The sequence below is a fragment of the Macaca fascicularis genome, chromosome 8, assembly GCF_037993035.2.
Source record: "Macaca fascicularis isolate 582-1 chromosome 8, T2T-MFA8v1.1".
Taxonomy (NCBI): domain Eukaryota; kingdom Metazoa; phylum Chordata; class Mammalia; order Primates; family Cercopithecidae; genus Macaca; species Macaca fascicularis.
The window spans coordinates 142,483,453-142,502,401 of record NC_088382.1 but is presented as its reverse complement, the minus strand read 5'-3'; the positions used below and the strand labels follow the sequence as shown (position 1 = coordinate 142,502,401).

Sequence of the window (18,949 nt, the reverse complement as noted above, 5' to 3'; positions counted from 1 at the left end):
CCTTCCAACGACAGCAGGTGGCCAAAGACTACCTCTCCAATAGAGCATAGTCCTTTGGGGGCCCTGTCCTGCAATCACCAGTGATTTCAAGTTCTGAATCTTCCCAATTTCCTGTGTGCCCACAATTTCATCTGATACAATTTGATTCTGTGGCTAATTTCTGAAATGATATCATCATCTATGCATTTTGGACTCCTTCTCCAAAATAATAATTAGCACCATGAAGATTGTTTAACTATTATTCTGCTACTGTCATTAGTGATTTACTGTCATCAGGGAACAGGGACTCTGTCATACTTTTAGCCTCCTCCTTATTAGATCTCCTGCCCCACATCAACCAAAAGAAGTCAAACTACTGAGACCGAACCCAAAGCCCAGATGAAAGCTGGACAGTCTGGCTCCATCGCTAGCCTTGGGCTAGCTGGACCAAAGAATGCCCCCAAAGGAGGTGAGTTTGAGTGGGATTCTAAAGCCATGAATGGTGATTTGACCAGGAGACAACAGAGGAGGGAAGAACATATCTAGAAGGGTCATTTACACGCCTCCAACTTCAAGGTGGGAGACAGAACCACAGGTGTGGGCAGCAAGGAAAATAGAGATATTGGTAGTCAGCAAGGGAGGTACAAGTCTGGTAGAGAACGCCAGGACCCAAGATTCACAGTCTCTGAAATACAGCACCTGAAGATGCTTTTTTTTTTTTTTGAGACAGAGTCTGGCTCTGTCTCCAGGCTGGAGTGCAGTGGCGTGATCTCAGCTCACTGCAACCTCTGCCTCCCAGGTTCAAGTGATTCTCCTGCCTCAGCCTCCCAAGTAGCTGGGACTACAGGCACCCGCCACCACACCCAGCTAATTTTTTATATTTTTGGTAGAGACGGGGTTTCACCATGTTAGCCAGGATAGCGTTGATCTCCTGACCTCGTGATCTGCCCACCCTGGCCTCCCAAAGTGCTGGGATTACAGGCGTGAGCCAGCACGCTGGCCCTGAAGATGCTTTTTATAGGCACTGGCCTTTGGAAACCACTGGTCCTTCAGCAGCAGGACATTGTCAAGTCCGATGGTCCCCTGTGGCATACGGTGTTCTCCCCTTCATGAGGACCTGAGGATCTGAGGAACCAAGTTCCCTCCATCATCAATAGAAGAAAACATTGTGATCCCTGAGAAACTCTTATTTTTATCTGGTAGAAACCAAGTAACTTAGGCTATTTTTTCTTTTCTTTGGTTACAGGGAGCTCAGAGTCAAATATGCAGCCCCTCACGTTTGTTATGACTTTGTAGAATGAGTGATGTGGGCCAATCTTTGCCTTGCCTTATTCTGATTTTCTACTTTTATTTTGTCTTCCTCATGATTCCCTCTAATTTCCATTTTTATCCTCTTTTGGGCATATCAGAAGAAAGGAGGAAGATAAAATCTACACAATATTTAAAAATTAGAAAGTAACATATATTTTGGACTACCACTCCAACAAAGCACAGTCTTTCAGGAGCCCTGCCCTGCAGTCACCAACGAGTTCAAGCTCAGGATCTTCCGAATTTTCTCTGTGCCCACAATCTAGTGGAAAAGGACGTTTGCCTTTTGTTGAATAAAAAGCAAAATCTCAGGTAGCCATAGAAGAATCCTCAAGAAAGCAAATGCTAGCGGAGAGGCAAGGGGTGGCATTTCTGAGTTTATGCTCAGATTATGGCCAGCCTAGACAGAGAAATTACAACCAAGGCTCAGAGGAATGCGAAATTCTGGTCTCCACTGGGCATCTGGTCTCGTTCATTTTCAGAGTACGATTCCTGCCCCCGGGCTCAGTCAGATTCTCTAATGTCTCCCACAGGCAGTTATTTAGAAATCTAAACACTGACTCACAAATGAGCCATGCATTTCATTCTCTCCTGCACTAGGGAGGGTGCTCCTTAAAAGAAGAGGCCATACCGGGTGCGGTGGTTCACACCTGTAATCCCAGCACTTTGGGAGGCGAGATGGGTGGATCACTTGAGGTCAGGAGTTCAAGACCAGCCTGACCAACATAGTGAACCCCATCTCTACTAAAAACCACTACAATCCAGCCTGGGTGACAAAGTGAGACTCTGTCTCAAAAAGATAAATAAATAAATAAAATAAAATAAGCGGGGGCCATAGCCTAGCAGAGCACCTGATGCATAGCCAACCACCACAGGTGTCTGTAGTGAGGATGATCTGGTGGTTCCACAGTGAGGATTTCTCCATACAGTACCTTCCACGTTCTGGTTACAATGCCCCTTTACCATATATTAAGACACATCTGGTCCTTCTTCCCACTGGGCAATCTGGGTAGTATGGGTGGCTAAGGCATTTGAAGTTAGACTGGTTGCTAAGAAGTTTGAGTGTGTTTAGTCATTAAGGACAAGGGTTAATAAAGAAGTCAATTAACTCAGATCATTAAGGCTTTGATAATGGCATTAGCCGTGCTTGAAGGCTCTTAAGACCTTTACTTATAATCTGCTTGGTCAGAATGTGTGTCCACAGTTAATGGTTGGGCTAGCGCAATATGAAAGATGGGGCATGAGTCAGAAGGACCAGTGAAGCTTGCTCCCCATTACAACATGGTTTTTTAAAATTTTCCAGCCAAACAGATATTGTAAGCAGTGGCCTTCTTGAAGGGCAAAAGGACCTACTTCAGATGGGCAAACACCATTGCCAAATTCAAGTGCAAACCATCACCCGGCACAAAAATAACTCACAGCAACAGGTCAGTGAATGAGGTGCCCACAGGATTCCAGCCTTCTGGTAGCCCCAGGGAAGTAATTGCCTTCTGTCACTTCTCCATTTGAATTTTCCCCAAAAATCCCCATAGATTCAATATTCCAAAACAAAGCTTGTGGCTTTTCCTTTTCAAATTTATCCTCAAGAATCCATCCAGAAACCAGACTTAGGAGTCATTCTTTACTCCCCCCGACCCTCACCTCCATATCAATTCCTTCATCAAATTCTGTGGGTTCCATCTGGTAAATATTCCTCCAGTCTCACCCCACCTCTCGGCTGTCCTCTCCGACGCTTGCTCCATGTCAACATTGTTTCTTGCCTGGACTAGTGCAGTAGCCTCCAAACTCGGAGGGTTGCCTCCTTGCACACACTCTGCTCTCCCCTCACCATTCCATTCTTTCAGAAATCCAAGTCTGATGGTGATTATGATACACCCTTCCCCAACCCCAGGCTTCAAATGCTTGCTGCAATATTGAAACATACTTACATTGAAAAAAAAAAAAAAATTACTCTTTGCTGTCTGAAATTCAAACATAACTTGCCGTCTCGTATTTTACCTGGAAACCTGAGTTGCTAAGCTTAGGCCCTCTATATGGCCTCCAAGGCTCCTTCCACTGTGCCCAGAGGAGTCACTGGGCCAGCGACTGCCCAGGTCTACTTAAGTGTCGGAAAATCCCTGATTACAGCTGGGCTTCCAGTAACCAACCACTCAACCCTTCCCATGACCTTTCAATACCAGAATTTGCTCAGAGACATGCTTGCTTACAAAATGAAAAGGATCCCATTTCAGGAGTAAATTTTTGTGTTTCTTTTAAACAAAGGATGCTTAGTTCTGAACTTTTGCATTTAACTCGACTGCCCTCTTGTGGAAATAGCTGTGAATTGTACCTCAACCTCAATGTGGCACCCACCCTCGGATCATTCACCAGTTCCTTAAGCACAGATTCCAGATCTGCTGCATGCAAGGCTGTATGCCATGCACTGGGGGAACAGAGATGAGTTACATTATGTGGGATACTAAAAGGAGCCAGACAGTTCTAGCACCTAAGCTTATTAGCGTGAGTTCCTTTACCTCTGTGTTTCAGTAATCATTTTTATAGTAGGGACAATAATTATCTAATTATTTCTGTAAGTATTAAGGTAGGTTAAAGGATATAAAATTCCTTATATATAGTAAGCAGTCAGGTGATCTTGAACTGAGAATACGTTGGTTTGCAGCAATGAGCATTCAGTAAAACTGGCTGAGATTTATACGTGCTCGCAGGCAGGCCAGGTCTGGAGGGAAAAAATCTAACCTCCGTTTGCTGAAGCTGGCTGATGCATGAGAATTCCCTACGGAAGTATAGTAATTTACAACTTTGTAAATTCGCACCCATGGTTTCATAGGTGAGGCCTCATCGAATCTTCACTATGATGTAATGAGCAGGGCATTGTCCTCCATTTGATGGATGGGAACACTGAGGCTCTGAGAGAGTAAGCGGCCAGGTCACTGTGCTAAGCAGTGGCAAAGGCAGAAGACAGGACCAGGCAGAAGGCAGGACCAGGCAGGTCATATAAATGGATGAAGTAGGCAGGTGTGTGGCAACAGAGCACGGAGGGACCTGGAGCACAGAAGGGCGTGTCCTTGGTGTAAAAAGAGCAGCAGAGCCAGTGTCTTGATGCCACCAGTGAGTGCGTGTGTGCAGCTTCCCACCCTTGTTCTTTAAAATCAGGAATTCAGAATTGTGTGTTTTAGGTTGAACATATGAAACTGCTCATGTTCAACTACTTTTTAACCTACAAAAATGGAAATTTCATGTGGTATAACCTAATAAAAGTTTCCAGTTTTTAAGATATGATGCAGTTCCAACAACGTCTGCCTAAGGGACAGTTCGGCACACAGGCTGCTAGTCTGAGATTCCTCCTGGCACAGCCCATGAGAATTTCCTCCCTCACACAGGGAAAGAAACTGGTTGTTTTGGAAGCCAGCCACAGAGAGGCTCAAGTTCTCCAAGAGAATTCATATCAGTCTTTGCAGACTAGTATTCATTTTTCTTTTTAATCCAAATGGTTCAGTTACATCTGAAGTCTGCATGAACCCTTTACATAAACAAGTGGCCACTGTGGATGACCAGAAGCTACCCTGGCTATTTGGATCAAGATCTATAATTCCTCTCTCTTTATATCGTTATTTACATTTTTAAAGTTATTCATAAGTGCACATATACACACAGTTTTCAAAAATTCACAAATATAATGATATCCATGCTTTTGGGAATGTTGCCTTTTTTCCTTTTCTGCAGATCCCCCTTCTGCCTCCTCTTTATTTACTTGTTTTATTTTATTTTATTTTTTTCTTTTGAGACAGAGTCTTATTCTGTCACCTAGGCTAGACTGCAGTGGCACAATCTCGACTCACTGCAACCTCTGCCTCCCAGGTTCAAGTGATTCTCCTGCCTCAACCTCCCGAGTAGCTGGGACTACAGGTGCGCGCCACCACATCTGGCTAGTTTTTGCATTCGTTTTAGTAAAGACGGTGTACCACCATATTGGCCAGGCTGGTCTCGAACCCCTGACCTCATGATCCGACCACCTCGGCCTCCCAAAGTTCTGGGATTACAGATGTGAGCCACTGCGCCTGGCCTTCTGCCTACTCTTTCTTCTGCAGAGCAGCCCTGGCCCTAAAGCAGCCCGGGATGACCATGCTCCTTCCTCTTATACTCTGTGTTCACATAGTCTTGTGCAGAGACCTGCATAGTAATATAGTCATATAAGCATGTATAAAGAATCTTTTTGCTTATTTGTTCTTTAAAAATTAAAGCATATTATATTTTCTGTGCTTTGTATCTTGTATTGTATTATCACAATATACTGTGGCCTCCTCTCCAGGTCAAATGTTCTAGCAGCTCTAATGCAGTCTTTTTAATGGCTACATAAATAGTTATGGCAGATTCACATTTATTCAGCCAGCCACCTTTTGATGATCACTTTATTCCCAGTTTCCTGCTACAATGAAAAATGATGCAGTAGGCACCCTAGCCCATATGTCTTCACATTCTGATGTTTTACATTTCACTGGCCAGAGGCCACATCTATTTTTCATTAAATACCGATTGCCAGTTTGCCTTGTTAAAAAATGCCGTGGCACTTTACATGCCCAGCACGGCTCATGAGAATGAGGTGGCCCTAATTCCTTATCATGCTGCACGTATGACACATGGAGGCCCCCAGCTCAAGATGAGTGTGGGCTTGGCAGGTGATGGCCCAGTGACAGGCACACCCCGGCTCCCCTTACCTGTTGTAGCTGTGGACCAGATCAAAAATCATCATGTCTGTGGTGTTGACAAATTTGCACTGGACAGGCATAAACTCTCCCTCTGCTGAACACTGGGGTGGTGACTTGTCTCCCACCCCGTGGAGAAGACGACGATTTCTTATTTCACAGCTCCTTGGACCTAAACATTTTCATGAAAAAAAAAAAAAAATTCTTATGTATGAGTAGACACGTTTCTGCAGTTGAGCAGCATATACAGTCATGTGTCCCTTAGCAGTGGGGACGAGCTCTGAGAAATGCATCGTTCGGCAGTTTCATCGCTGTGTAAACTTCATAGAGTGTACTTCTGCAGACCTGGATGACTTGCCTACGGCACACCTGGGCTGTACGGTCTAGCCTAGTGCTCCTAGGCTACAAACCTGTACAGCATGTTATTGTAATGAATACTGTAGGCAATTGTAAGACGATGGTATTTGTGTATCTAGACATCCCTAAGCATAGAAACGGTACAGTACAAATACAGTATAAAAGGTAAAGAATAGTACACTTGTATGGGGTACTTAGCATGAACGGAGCTTGCAGGGCTGGCAGTTGCTCTGGGTGAGTCAGTGAGTGAGTGTGAAAGCTAAGGACATTCCTGTTCACTATTGTAGACTTTATCAACCCTGCGCGCTCAGGCTCCACTAAGTTCATAATTTTTCTCTCTCTTCAATTGAAGGTTAACTTCAATAAGTTAACCTTAGCGTACTGCAACATTTTTACGTTATAAATTTTTTAATTTTTTAAAACTTTTGACACCTTTAAAACACTCAGCTTAAAACAGGAACACATGGTACAGCTGTACAAAAATATTTTCTTTCCTCATATCCTTCTTCTATAAACTTTTCCCCATTTTAAATTTTTGTTTTACTTTTAAACTTTTTTTGTTAAAAACGAACAGATACACACACACATTAGCCTAAGCCTGCTTGGGGTCAATATCATCATTACATCACTAGGCAATAGGAATTTTTCAGCTCTATTATAATCTTATGGGACCACCGTCATGTATGTGGTCCATTGGTGACCAAAACACCCATATGCAGCACATGGCTGTGCTTGCACTATACACGTGACAGTTAGAGACCCACGCAGTGACTTGGATCTGCAACAGGAGACTCACAATGTTCAATGAAATCCTGCTCATGTTTCTAATGATCAGCCAGCAAATATGGCTTGTCTACCATATGGAAATATGAGAATAATAAAACCTTCCCTTTGAAGCTTTTATTTTCCCTACTGTGGACCTGGTTCTCTGCCCATTTCGGCAGGAAACTCTAAACGCTTTGGATCGCAGTGAGGAAAGCTTCAGCCCCTTCCCAGCTCTAGGGGTGCAGGCGCTCAGTGAAACTCACATCGCTTTGGCCTCCCCGGCTGGCGGGTCCCGTACACCTCCATCCCCTCTGCATCCACACACCAGCACTGGACCTGCTGCACGTCACACTGGACAGGCATGTAGTCCCCTGAATCCTGACATTGAGGGAGGTAGGAGGTGTCTGTGCTGTTAATGTAGCCACTCAGCAAGATCTGCTGTTTCTGTAGCTGACAAAATGACAGACCTGTGGGTACAAGGAGCAGTGTTAGATAGAACTGCGGGGAAATTTCCAGGGACTGAGCCCAGGAAAACTCATGCTTCCTCCCCAGAGCGACACAGCTGAGAGGGTAATGACACACCCAAGGACACTCAGTGATGGGGTGGCAGCCACGGAACAGGCCTAGCTAGTATCCTGTGGACTGAGTTAGGGAAGGGTAGATCTCGCTGGTGCCACATCAATCAGTCAGGTATCCCAGAGCACAGTACTGTGGAGGGGAGATGGGATCGAGTGCAGGCCTCATATTAACAGAGCTTTTCTGAGTCCAGTTTTCTCCCCGGGCTCGCTGTGTAACCCTAGGGAAGCTGCTTCACCACTCTGAGTGAAGGTTCGCGACATTAACTGCTATGGTTTCAGCATTTGTCCCCTCCAAATCTCCTGTTGAAATCTGATCCCCAATGTGGTAGGTGTTTGAGTCCTGGAGGTGGATCCCTTATGAATAGATGAATGCCTTCCCTCGGAGTGAGTGAGTTCCAGCTCTATTAGTGTCCATAAGAGCTGAATGTTAAAAAGAGCCTGGCACCTCCACCCTCTGTCTCTCTAGCTTTCTCTCATCACGTGATCTCCGCACAGATGGTTCCTCTTCCCCTTCCACCATGAGTGGAAGCAGCCTGAGGTCCTCACCAGCAGCAGAAGCTAGTGGCATGCTTCTGCACAGCCTGCAGAGCTGTGAGCCAAACACACCTCTTTTCTTTATAAATTAGCCTTAGGCATTTCTTTATAGCAACACAAATGGACTGAGACATTAGCAACGATCGCCCCCTATTGAATACCTACTATGTGCCCAGTGTTTACACGTGTTCTAAATCCTCACAACATCATACAAGGCAGATGCTATATTTATGTTACAGATGAGGACCCATAGCTCAGTGAGGATGCCTGACTCAGCCAAGCTCACACAGCAGGAGAGTATGGGGTCAGCATGCTCCCATGACAGCCACACTAGATGCATAAAACCAGTGCCCCAAACAGAGCTTTTAATCCATCAAAGGATAGTTTTGGTTTTAGGTTCAATTTCCTCATTTTGAGGTGGTTGCCTTAAGTTAACTGTTGTTTTAGAGTTATGACATGCTTTAAATGGGGACTGTGTTTCTTTGATTACTCACTATAATAATTATCTTAACTGGAGAGCTTTGACCCAAGTCTTAAATTTTAGAAACACCTCACACTACAGGTGAGAAGGCACTTGGTATTTTTCTGGTGACTTTCTGATTTCAGGAGACGTTGATATCTGTTCACCATTGTCTTCTCAGCACCAGGCACGGTGCCTGGCTCATGGGAGGAACTGGGTAGATATTTGTTGAACAAATGACTGGACTTTCACAGTGGCCCTGCAGGAAACAGGGCCTTCCATGGCTTGCAAGGAATGATTCTTATTCACAGAGGAGAAGCCAGCAGCCCAGAGGGAGGACCTGCTCAGCCACCCACCCAAACCCAGTGCTCATTCCTGGAAGTGAGTTGTCCTAGCAGGGTCCCTCCAAGAGACGTCCCCATTCCCACTTACAAGCCACAGGCCGGCCTGGCTGCCTGCTGCCCAGCACTTCGCTGCCATCGGCACCCACACACCAGCAGGAGCGGCCATCGTTCTGGCACTGGACAGGCCTGAGGAGGAGACACAGACCAGGTGACTTTGGGATGGGCCCCCAAAGCCACACGCCGGCTCCCACCGAGGCTACTTTTCTTCGTTTCAATTCTTCCAAGTTTTGGTTCGTATAAATTAGGGAGAGAGTGGAGTGGAGAAGGGTGGCTGACCTGGGAATGGAAAAGCCCCACTTTTCCTGCCTGGCTAACACCTGCTCTGGCTCCTGCCCCAGCCATTCATTCACCACCTGTCCAGCCTGCCAGCCCCGAAGCAAGTGATCCACCCTGGAGTGCAGGGCTTCAGCCACATCCACCAAGTGTCCTCAGTCATTATGAGGCTGCAGAGGGTAAAGGCAGTGCCCACACTGTATGGATAGGGAGTGGGGACTTGGGGGTGGGATGTTAGTGGGGTCAGGGGCCGGCAGGGTATAGTGGGAAGCACATGGGTGGGGTCAGGCCAGGTCATAGAGTTGACTCCTCAGAAATCATGACTGAACTGAGACCTGCAGGATGGTCGGAGGTATAAGAAAGTAAAAGATATTCCAGGTAAAGGGAACAGCGTATGCAAAGCCTCCTGAAGAGAGGCCAGGTTTGAAACTGCAAGAGCCTGGAACAAGAGACGTGGGAATGGGAACATAAATAAGGCTGGGGAAAGTGAGACTTCCTCCTGAACTCCTTCCTTACTGTTCCAGAATTCCCAGAGATCTAAGCGTCTCTGTACACTGGTGGGAGGTTAGTACACGTTAAGAGTGTACATAAGATAGCGACAGGGAGGGATGGTTCACGGATGTTTCCCAGAACGCAGTCATAGAGATGGAGTTCCCCTGATTCAACATGACTGGAATAGCACAGGGAAATTTCAATTGCCTGCACAGTGCAAAGGATTCCTGTCTATTCCGCAGGGAAGAATTGTCTAGATTATTACCACACTCACCACAGAGAGGGTCTCAGGCCCCAAGTCTGCATTAGGGCAGCTGGAGAAACCCCTTTCAGAGAGCAGCTCAATGAGGAGACAGTGGCCCAGAAGCCCAGAGGCAGCCTAGAGAGCTGGCCCGGGCAGGGTCGGCAGCAGCTAAGGACTGGGAAGTCAAGGCAGCCTCTGCTTCCACCACCCCAGCTTCTCAAGAGGATACTTGGAGGAGGGAGAGGTCCCAAAGCACAGATCATTTGACACCCCCCTCAACTCTGCCCCACCCCCACACACATCGTTTATTCAAGCCATCACAGAAAGAGTGATGTCAGGAAGAGAAGGGAGGGCAGTGGGAGGATGAAGCATGGATTGGGGTTCACGTGGTCAGATTGTCCAGTGTTGATCAGCTTGGGGAACTGAAAGGCGGGCACCTCCAAATGACAGTGACCAAGCCTCACAAGCACAAAGGAGTTGTAGGGCAGAGCTTGGGAAGAGAGGGGAAGGCATGAGATGCTGTTTATGGCATCTTGGACCTTGAGAGGTCCAAGCCTTACTGACATAAGCTGCTGCTGACATAAGCCTTACTGGAAGCTGCCGTCCTCTGCGCACTGGGGCACGTAGTCTGCTTGCTTCAGAAAGGCCCTTTCCCTCTGCAGCTCACAGGGACGAAGGGGCTGGGCATCCACCTGGTACTCTAGGAAAAGAAAAGTGATTCATCAGAGAAGAGTGTGGACTGGGCTGCCAGGAGAGATGGGCTCTCATAAGCACAGGTGCTTTTCCAGGATTATCATCATTACCTATGACAGCCTATCTTAAAATTTGGCAGCTAAGCACACTTTTTTCCACTATGACATTAACTCATTCAATGTGCAACATTCCCCTAAGAGGTGACAGGCAATATATCCTTGTCACTCATGAGGCACCAACTCTCAGGCAGTGAAAGTCGTCTGCCCAAAGTCACGTAGCTGGCAAGTGAAGGATTCCAAAATCAACGCTGGGACTACACATTCCCCGCCCACCCCAACCCCGCCACAATTCTCGTGAGGCTATTTGGAGTAAGTTAGAGAACCATAGGGAAGTTCTTGAATCTATCAAGCCATGCCCTGCAGATGTAGCACCTTCCAGATACACATTGAAATACAAATTAATTAATAACATACATGACGTATTCTCCATTGAGAACTCTTATAACACACAGGATCCTACCCAGAAATCACAACCACATCATGAGGCATGTGTTATTTGTTTACTTTTTAAATAAAAAAAAAAACACAGAAGCTTGGCACTTTGCCCCAAGTCACACGGGTTAGTGGCTGAGCCAAGGACAGAACTTAGGGCTATTTCACTCCACAAGTAGATTTCTTTTTCTATGGCTTCTTAAATACCTCTTATGGATGACACAGACTTTGGAATAGCTAAGGGGATAAAAACCCAAGGTCAATGCCAAAAGTTTGCCAAAATGGCGGGGCGAGGGTGACCTAGAATTGAATTAGGAAGATCAACTACATTTCCCATCTCTGCTCCATCAATCACTAGCTCTGTGACCTCAAGTAATTCAGTTTGCCTCTCTCTAGACCTGCCTCTTTATCTGAAAAAAAAAAAAAGAAAAAGCAAATTACTGACTTGTGGGCATTTGTGAAGATTAAATTCGATTGCATCTGTTCAAAGGCCCAAGGCAGAGCCTGGCTGACACTGGAGCTCCCTCCCCATGTCTGGCTCCATGGCCTCACAACTTACCAAAGATATTGGCCGACACCCAGCAGACGGAGGCCAGCAGGCTGAAGATCTCCAGGACCAGGGCCATTTTCCTGGCCCTTCCCAGGAGGAAGGAGGAGAAACCACTGCTTGCCCTAGGTCCCCTGGCCAGGGAGCTTTTATAGAGCTGCCGTTGGCACTTTCCTTCCCACCCACAGGTCCTCAGTGAGGCAGTGCCCCATCCTGTTTTCTCTGCTGGTCACAAGGAGCTCCCTCCACCTGTGTCTGCTCCTTCTGCGGGCACTCGTGTGGCCAGTGGAGCATGAGGATCTTGTCTAAACTGTGGGGGAACAGAACTGGGTGGGGTGACTTCAAAATCCTTCTTTATGGGTAAAGACTAAAGCTCTGTATCGTTGGAGGCAACAGGCTCAAGCCCATAGTGAGGGAAAAGCAATCCTTTGTTCTTTCCTCCCCACCCCCAACCCTTTCTCCTTCTCTTTCCTTCCTTTGTTGCCTTTCTTCCTTTCTTCCTTCTTTCCTTCCTTCCTTCCTTCTTTCTTTCCTTCCTTTCTTTCATTTCTTCCTTCCTTCTTTCCTTCCTTCCTTTCATTTCTTCCTTCCTTCCTTCTTTCCTTCCTTTCTCCCTTCTATCCATCTTTCCTTTCTTCCTTCCTTCTTTCCTTCCTTCCTCCTTTCTTTTCTTTCTTCCTTCTTTCCTTCTTTTCTTTCTTCTATTCTTTCTCTAACAACATTTTAGAGCTCCACAGTAGCAGGCACCTCATCTAGCAATGAGGATATGGCAGAGAACAAAACAGGTAAAATCATGCCCTCATTAATACAGACTGTGAAAACTTTAGTGAGGGAAGCAAAATACACACACACACTCATATTCATATTTCTATTCTCCTCTCTTTCCTAGGACCTCAGACTGTGTCAACAAAAAGAAAGCAGGAACTGTGTATTCCACAGAAATCCTGTATGTAAGTTCGGTTTCTCCTGGCAAACAAGGCTTCCTTCCTTCAGTCCTATTCCTGTGAGACCTGGGAAAACTCACCTCATCTCCCTGAGCCCAAGCCTCCTTCTCTAGAAAGCAAAGTTAAAAGGAGAATAATAATATGTCCCATTTGTTAAGGTATTTGTAAGAGAATAAATAGATATGAAGAGCACATGCTCACTAGACGCAAGTAGTTATTATTATTATTATTATTGATTTTCTTATTTTGCAAAAGCATCATGCCAGGGAACAGCAAGTATTCAGAAGACCAACCCAGCTGGGTAAGGAGCTAGTGACAGATAGGGTCAGGAACTGGCAGGTAATGAGGGCAGGTTGCTGAGCCTGGCACCTGAGGAGAGACGGCGGGACCTGTGAGAATCTGGAGGACATGGTCCCGGGGAGAGTGAAGGGCAGGAGGACAAGCTGGAAAGTGGAAGAGACTCCAAAAGTTGGGGGAAATAAAGGGGCTGATATAGCTGCCGTGCCGTAGACAGTACTACCTTCCACAAATAGGGTTATGAATATTATATGTGTTAAGATATGCAAAGTGCTTAAAACAGCATTTGACACATAATAAGTATCCAGTGTTAGCTACAGTACTAGTCTGCTATGGGTGTTATCACAAAGTATCACAGACTGGGTGGCTTAAGTAACAGAAATTTATTTTCCCATAGTTCTGAAGGCTGGAAGTCCAAGATCAAGATGTCAGCAGTGTTGGTTTCTTTGAAGGCTCCTCTCCTGGGCTTGCGGATGGCCATCTCCTCCCTGTGTCCTCACTTGGTCTTCCCTGTGTGCGTGTTGGTGTCCTAATATTTATTTCCTTTAAGGACACCAGTCATATTGGATTAGAGCCCACCCTTGTGACCTCATTATGTATTTAATTACCTATATAAAGACCCTACCTCCAAATGCAATCACATTCTGAGGTCCTGGGTTTAGGACTTCAGAATATGGAATTGCGGGGAGGACACAATTCACTCCATAACAGCTACTGTCATCATTGTTGGGTTCATGATACAAACTAGAGAAAGTAAAACAAAACAGTCATTTTAAGTGTCAGGGTGTGGGATTAAAAACAGGTGAGAACCCGTGCTCTGCCCATCCTTCCTGGGGACCATACGTGCCTGGAGCTCCCACATCTCTCTCTAGCTCAGTCTCCAGCCAGACTTTTTTGAGCTTAGGTCCACTCTGCCTGGACACCCTACAGATATTTCAAATTCAACACATCCTAATCTGAACTCCTCAACCTTTCTCCTGACATCACACCATTGGCTGTCTCTGTGATAGCAAATCCAAGCCCCATCCTAAGCCTCTCTCCTCAAGTCTTATCAGCCTCCAGGTCCTACCAGGCTGCTGCTCATTTCTACTTCTTGGGTCCTCCCCTCCTCTGCATCCTCACTCTTCCTGCCTCCATCACATCCCCTCAGCTCAGAACCAGCCAGCCAGAATAGCCTGCTGTACTGCCCCTCACCAGGGTTTCCCCACTAGCTGCAGGGACAGTCCTCTAAAATATGACCATCCATGTCACTTTGTAGATTCTACAAAAAAGAGTGTTTGGATCCCGGTGAATCAAAACACAGTTTCCATTCTGTGATATGGAATCGACACCTTGTGATGTGCTGTTGGGGATGGAGACTCAGCCAACAGATGCTCAGGAGGTGTCATGGAAGGGAGATCAATTCACCCTGGGGAGGACAACTTGGATTAAGACCTAGATGTTAGGCAAAGGTGAGCTGGGGAGTGTATTGACATTTACTGGAAAAGGCAATACAAGAAGAAGAACTTACCTGCCTGACGCCCTGCTGCCCCATTACATAGGCCAAGTTCACCCCAGGCTATGGAGAGCCGGCGGCATCCTTCTCTCTACAGCAATATAATAAGCACAGCATTGTGCAGTCCATGGTCATTTCTCCATTTCTACATGCTCTAAAGCAGATAAATCTTAGAAAAAATTGAATGCGGTTAAAGATTTACCACAAACCTCACTCACCATGCTTCCCATTGCCCTAAAATGCATGCATAAAGCTTGCACAGGTTGGCCTCTGTGCTGAATCATTCTCGCTGGCCTCGTCCCTGAGAAGCAACCCACAGAACCATGCCAGAGGTGTCTCTGCTTCACTGGGTTTGGTGCTTTAGGACCTCTGGTCTCAGGGTTCATGAAGCAGGCCAGGATCTCACTGGAATGAAGAGTACTACGAGAGAGGAACGGCAGGCCTGTGAGCTGACTCCACATCAGACCCCACCTAGAGAAGCAGCAAGGCGTTAGGAGCCTGTGGGGGAGCACTCAGTACTCTGAAATGCACAGGCTGCCTTCAAAATCCATGCAAAGAGCTTCCCTCCATACGCAAAAGCAGAGGTGCTTCTCTCCACTCAAGCAACAAAGCATCAAGCTTCAAGAGAATCGAGCCAATGTGTCACTTCCACCACCCTGAAACCTCTTTCTCATAATGACTCAGCTACTGGTCCCTGCTTTTACCTCTTCTCCACTGAGCTCTGAGAACATACAGGCTTCCACAACGACTCCACATGGCAATGTCCTAATCTTTCTTCACCAACTTGCTCCTTGCTCAGACCTCCATCACTCTGGCAGACTCTTCATCGCTGGCCCTGCCACCTCTCCCAGTCTCCTTGGCCCAAAATACAACCGCATAACCTTCCCTTTCATCTCCGTCATTCTTTAATACTAAGGTGCTTCATATAATAGGTGCTTACTGAAGATTTAGGGGGAGATGGAGAGTAAGAGGAATATAGGGGAGGAAATGGCTTCAAATGCATCATCAGGCACCACTGTTTCTGACATCCATCTATCAGCTGTCATGCACCACAGGGAATTGCTTCCCAGTCATCTCTCCTTTAGTCCAGCCTGCCACTATATTGCTGGATCCCTGCTACCACTTACGGACAGCTTCTCCCCATCCCCTACATACCCAGGGACACAAAACCACAACCTTCTTCTCCTAGGTTTCTATGGCAATAATAAACATTTCTGGTTCTTGGTTTCTCACCCCAGAAAGATGGAGTGAAAAATACACTTTTCCCTATACCTCCTACTAAGTATAGCTAAAACCATGAATATTATATATAAAATAAACCTAAGAAGGCACTGAAAGGTAGAGAGAAGAAAGACTGGCTATCAACCTCAGGATCAGAGGGACGAGATATATGGTAGGAGTTTCCTGGATTTTATTTGGCCTCCTGTGTCTCAGATGAGATGTTGGAGAAGCTGGACATTCAGAAATGCCAATGAGCACGGACAAAACAAGCCCCCAGAAAAGCCTCTTGAGCCAAAGTTCCAGGAAAGGGTGGCAGACTGGTAAGACAGGAAACTTTCAGGTAACAACCTCTTTACTATATCAAATATCTCAGAAAATTTGTCTCTAACCCCACCAAGCCAGCCAAGGTCAAGTGAGGAGCCCAGATTTCCACCCGTGTCAATCTGTAAGGAGGTTCCCCAATCCCCCTGACTGGGTTTGTCAGAGGAGGCAGAGTGTGGAGCTGTGACTTTTACCCTGCTGGGCAGGAATGAGCTTCCTCTTTCTGCTGTATCAGGGGAGACCTTGTAGGGAGCCTGAACTTCTGCTCTCATCCAGTGGTAATAAGGTGTCACTCTCCCCCTTGCCACTTAGGTGGTGTCAGAAGAGACCTAGTGAAGAATCAGGACTTTCATAATTGTCCAGCAGTAACAAGGCCATCTCCAAGTGGTGTCCATGAAAGGCCACGTGATGAGCAGTAACGAGGCAACCCTGACCCTCCCAGGCGGGGTGGCATCAGCAGAGAGAAGAGACTGAATTGCCATCCCCGCCCAGCAGTACAGAAAAGCACAACAGCTTCCAGGTGTCAATGGAGTAACAACTTGGACTTCCAGCCCCACCTGGCAGTAATGAAGTGGCATCTCCTGTTTCCCAATGCAGTGATGTCATAACAGTTCTTCTAAAATGAGATCCAGAGTTTCTTAACACCCAAATTGTCCAAGTTTTGATCAAAAATCGTTAATTGTACCAAGAACTAGGAAAAATCTCAACTTCAGTGAGCAAAGACTATCAATATATGCCAGCATCTGGTGACACAGATATCAGAATTATTTGATATGGATTTTAAAACAATCATAAAAATGCTTTAGTGAGCAATTATAAATGTATTCAAAGCAGGTGAAAAAAATAGAATTTCTCGGTAAAGAAATAGAGGATATAAAGAATAACCATATGGAAATTTTAGAACTAAAAAAGAAAATAACCAAAACAAAACACTCAATATATGTGGCTTAACAACAAAATGGAACAAACAGAGAACATAACCCAGGAACTTGACAGAACAATAAAACTAACCCAATTTGAAAAACACAGAGAAGAGAATATAAAAAGAACCTCAATGACCTACAGAACTATAACAAAAGATCCAACATTCATGTTATCAGATTGCAAGAAAAAAAAAAAAAAAGTAAAACTGAAAATTTGAAAAAAATAATAGCTGAAAATTTTTCCAAATTTGGCAAAAGCCATAAAACTACAGATTTAGGAAACTGAGTAAACACCAGAGTATGAACTCAAAGAAACCAATACCAAAACATATCAAAGTCAAATATCTGAAAATTAAAGACAAAAATAACTTGTGAGAGTAGCAAGAGAGAAACATCTTTCCTACAGAGGAAAAACAATTTGAATAATAGCAGATTTCTCATGAAAAATAATGGAGGGCAGAAGGTTATGGTACGACACTTTTCAAGTGCTGAAAGAAAGGAATTGTCAGTCCAGAATTCCATATCCAGTGAAACTATATTTTTTTAAGAATGAGGACAAGAATCAAGAGATTCTCAGGTGAAGGAAAACTATTTGTCACCAAAAGATCTTCCCTAAAAGAATGGCTAAAGCAAGTTTCAAAACAGAATGAAAATGACAAAAAAAGAAATCTTGAAACATTAGTAAAGAAAAAGGAACAATTAAATGGAAAAGAAATGGGTAGATGTGATAGTTCTTTCTTCTCTTCCTGAGTTTTCTAACTTATCTTTGATGATTGAAACAAAAATAACAACACTGTCTGATGTGGTTTTAACTAAACAGAGAGGTAATATTTAAGACAATTATAGTATAAATGATGGAGGGTAAAAATATGAAAAAGGGATAAGCTTTCGATACTTCACTGAAAATGGGAAAGTTGCCAATACCAGCACATTATATGTTATGTGTGTATGATGTAACACTTAGAGCAGTCACTGGAAAAGCTCTACAAAGAGATACACTCAAAAAATGTCAAAGATAAATCAAAATAGAATTCTAAAAAAAAAAAAAAAAAAAAAAAAAAAAGTTAAGTAACTCACGGAAAGGGAGAAAAAAGAAAATAGAGAAATGGAAAACAGAGAGAACCAGCATGGCTCATGCCTGTAATTCCAGCACTTTGGGAGGCCGAGGCAGGCGGATCGCCTGAGGTCAGGAGTTCAAGACCAGCCTGGCTAACATGGCGAAACACCGTCTCTACTAAAAATACAAAAATGGGCAGGGTGGTGCACACCTGAAGTCCCAGCTACTTGGGAGGCTGAACCAGAAGAATCACTTGAACCCAGGAGGTGGAGGTTGCAGTGAGCTGAGATCACGCCATTGCACTCCAGCCTGGGTGACAGAGCAAGACTCTGTCTCAAAAATAAAATAAAATTTAAATTAAAATGGCAGCTTTAAGCCCCAAAATATCAATTATTACAATATGGTTAAAATTAGTACAATATTAAAAGACAGAGGTTGGCAGAGTGTATAATAAAATATGACTTACCAATATACTGTCTACAAAAAGTTCACTTCAACTATAATAACATAGGTGGTTGAAAGTAAGGAATGAAAAATGATGTACCATGCAAATATTAATCAAAAGAAAGGAGTGGCTTTACTAATATCAGACAAATAAAAAATTAGCAAATAAAAATAGCAAATAAAATTCTGAGGGACAGAAAGGAATATTGCATAATGACCTAAGGATTAATCCTCCAAGAAAAGATAGCAATCCTAATGTGTATGCATTAAACAACAGAGCTGCAAAATAGGTGAGGCAAAAACAGATAGAACTGAAAGGAGAAATAGACAAATCAATTGTAATTGGAGACTTTAACACCTCTCCCTCAACAACTGATAGAACAACTAGACTGAAAATCAGCAAGGATACAAAAGAACTC

The 18,949-nt window shown here is 44.8% G+C and overlaps 1 protein-coding gene across 1 annotated transcript in view; it reads right to left on the bottom strand.

Moving 5' to 3' along the window:
* TG (thyroglobulin) overlaps positions 1-11,950 on the bottom strand; it is a 275,111-nt gene extending 263,161 nt beyond the window's left edge. Inside the window, exons 1-5 of the mRNA XM_045398722.3 lie at positions 11,841-11,950; positions 10,689-10,797; positions 9,117-9,214; positions 7,376-7,579; positions 6,003-6,162 (exon numbers count right to left, since the gene is read on the bottom strand). Of these exons, the coding sequence (XP_045254657.2) occupies positions 6,003-6,162; positions 7,376-7,579; positions 9,117-9,214; positions 10,689-10,797; positions 11,841-11,907 (638 nt within the window). The 5' untranslated portion in view covers positions 11,908-11,950. The remainder of the gene's footprint in view (positions 1-6,002; positions 6,163-7,375; positions 7,580-9,116; positions 9,215-10,688; positions 10,798-11,840) is intronic.
* Positions 11,951-18,949: the final 6,999 nt, after the last annotated feature.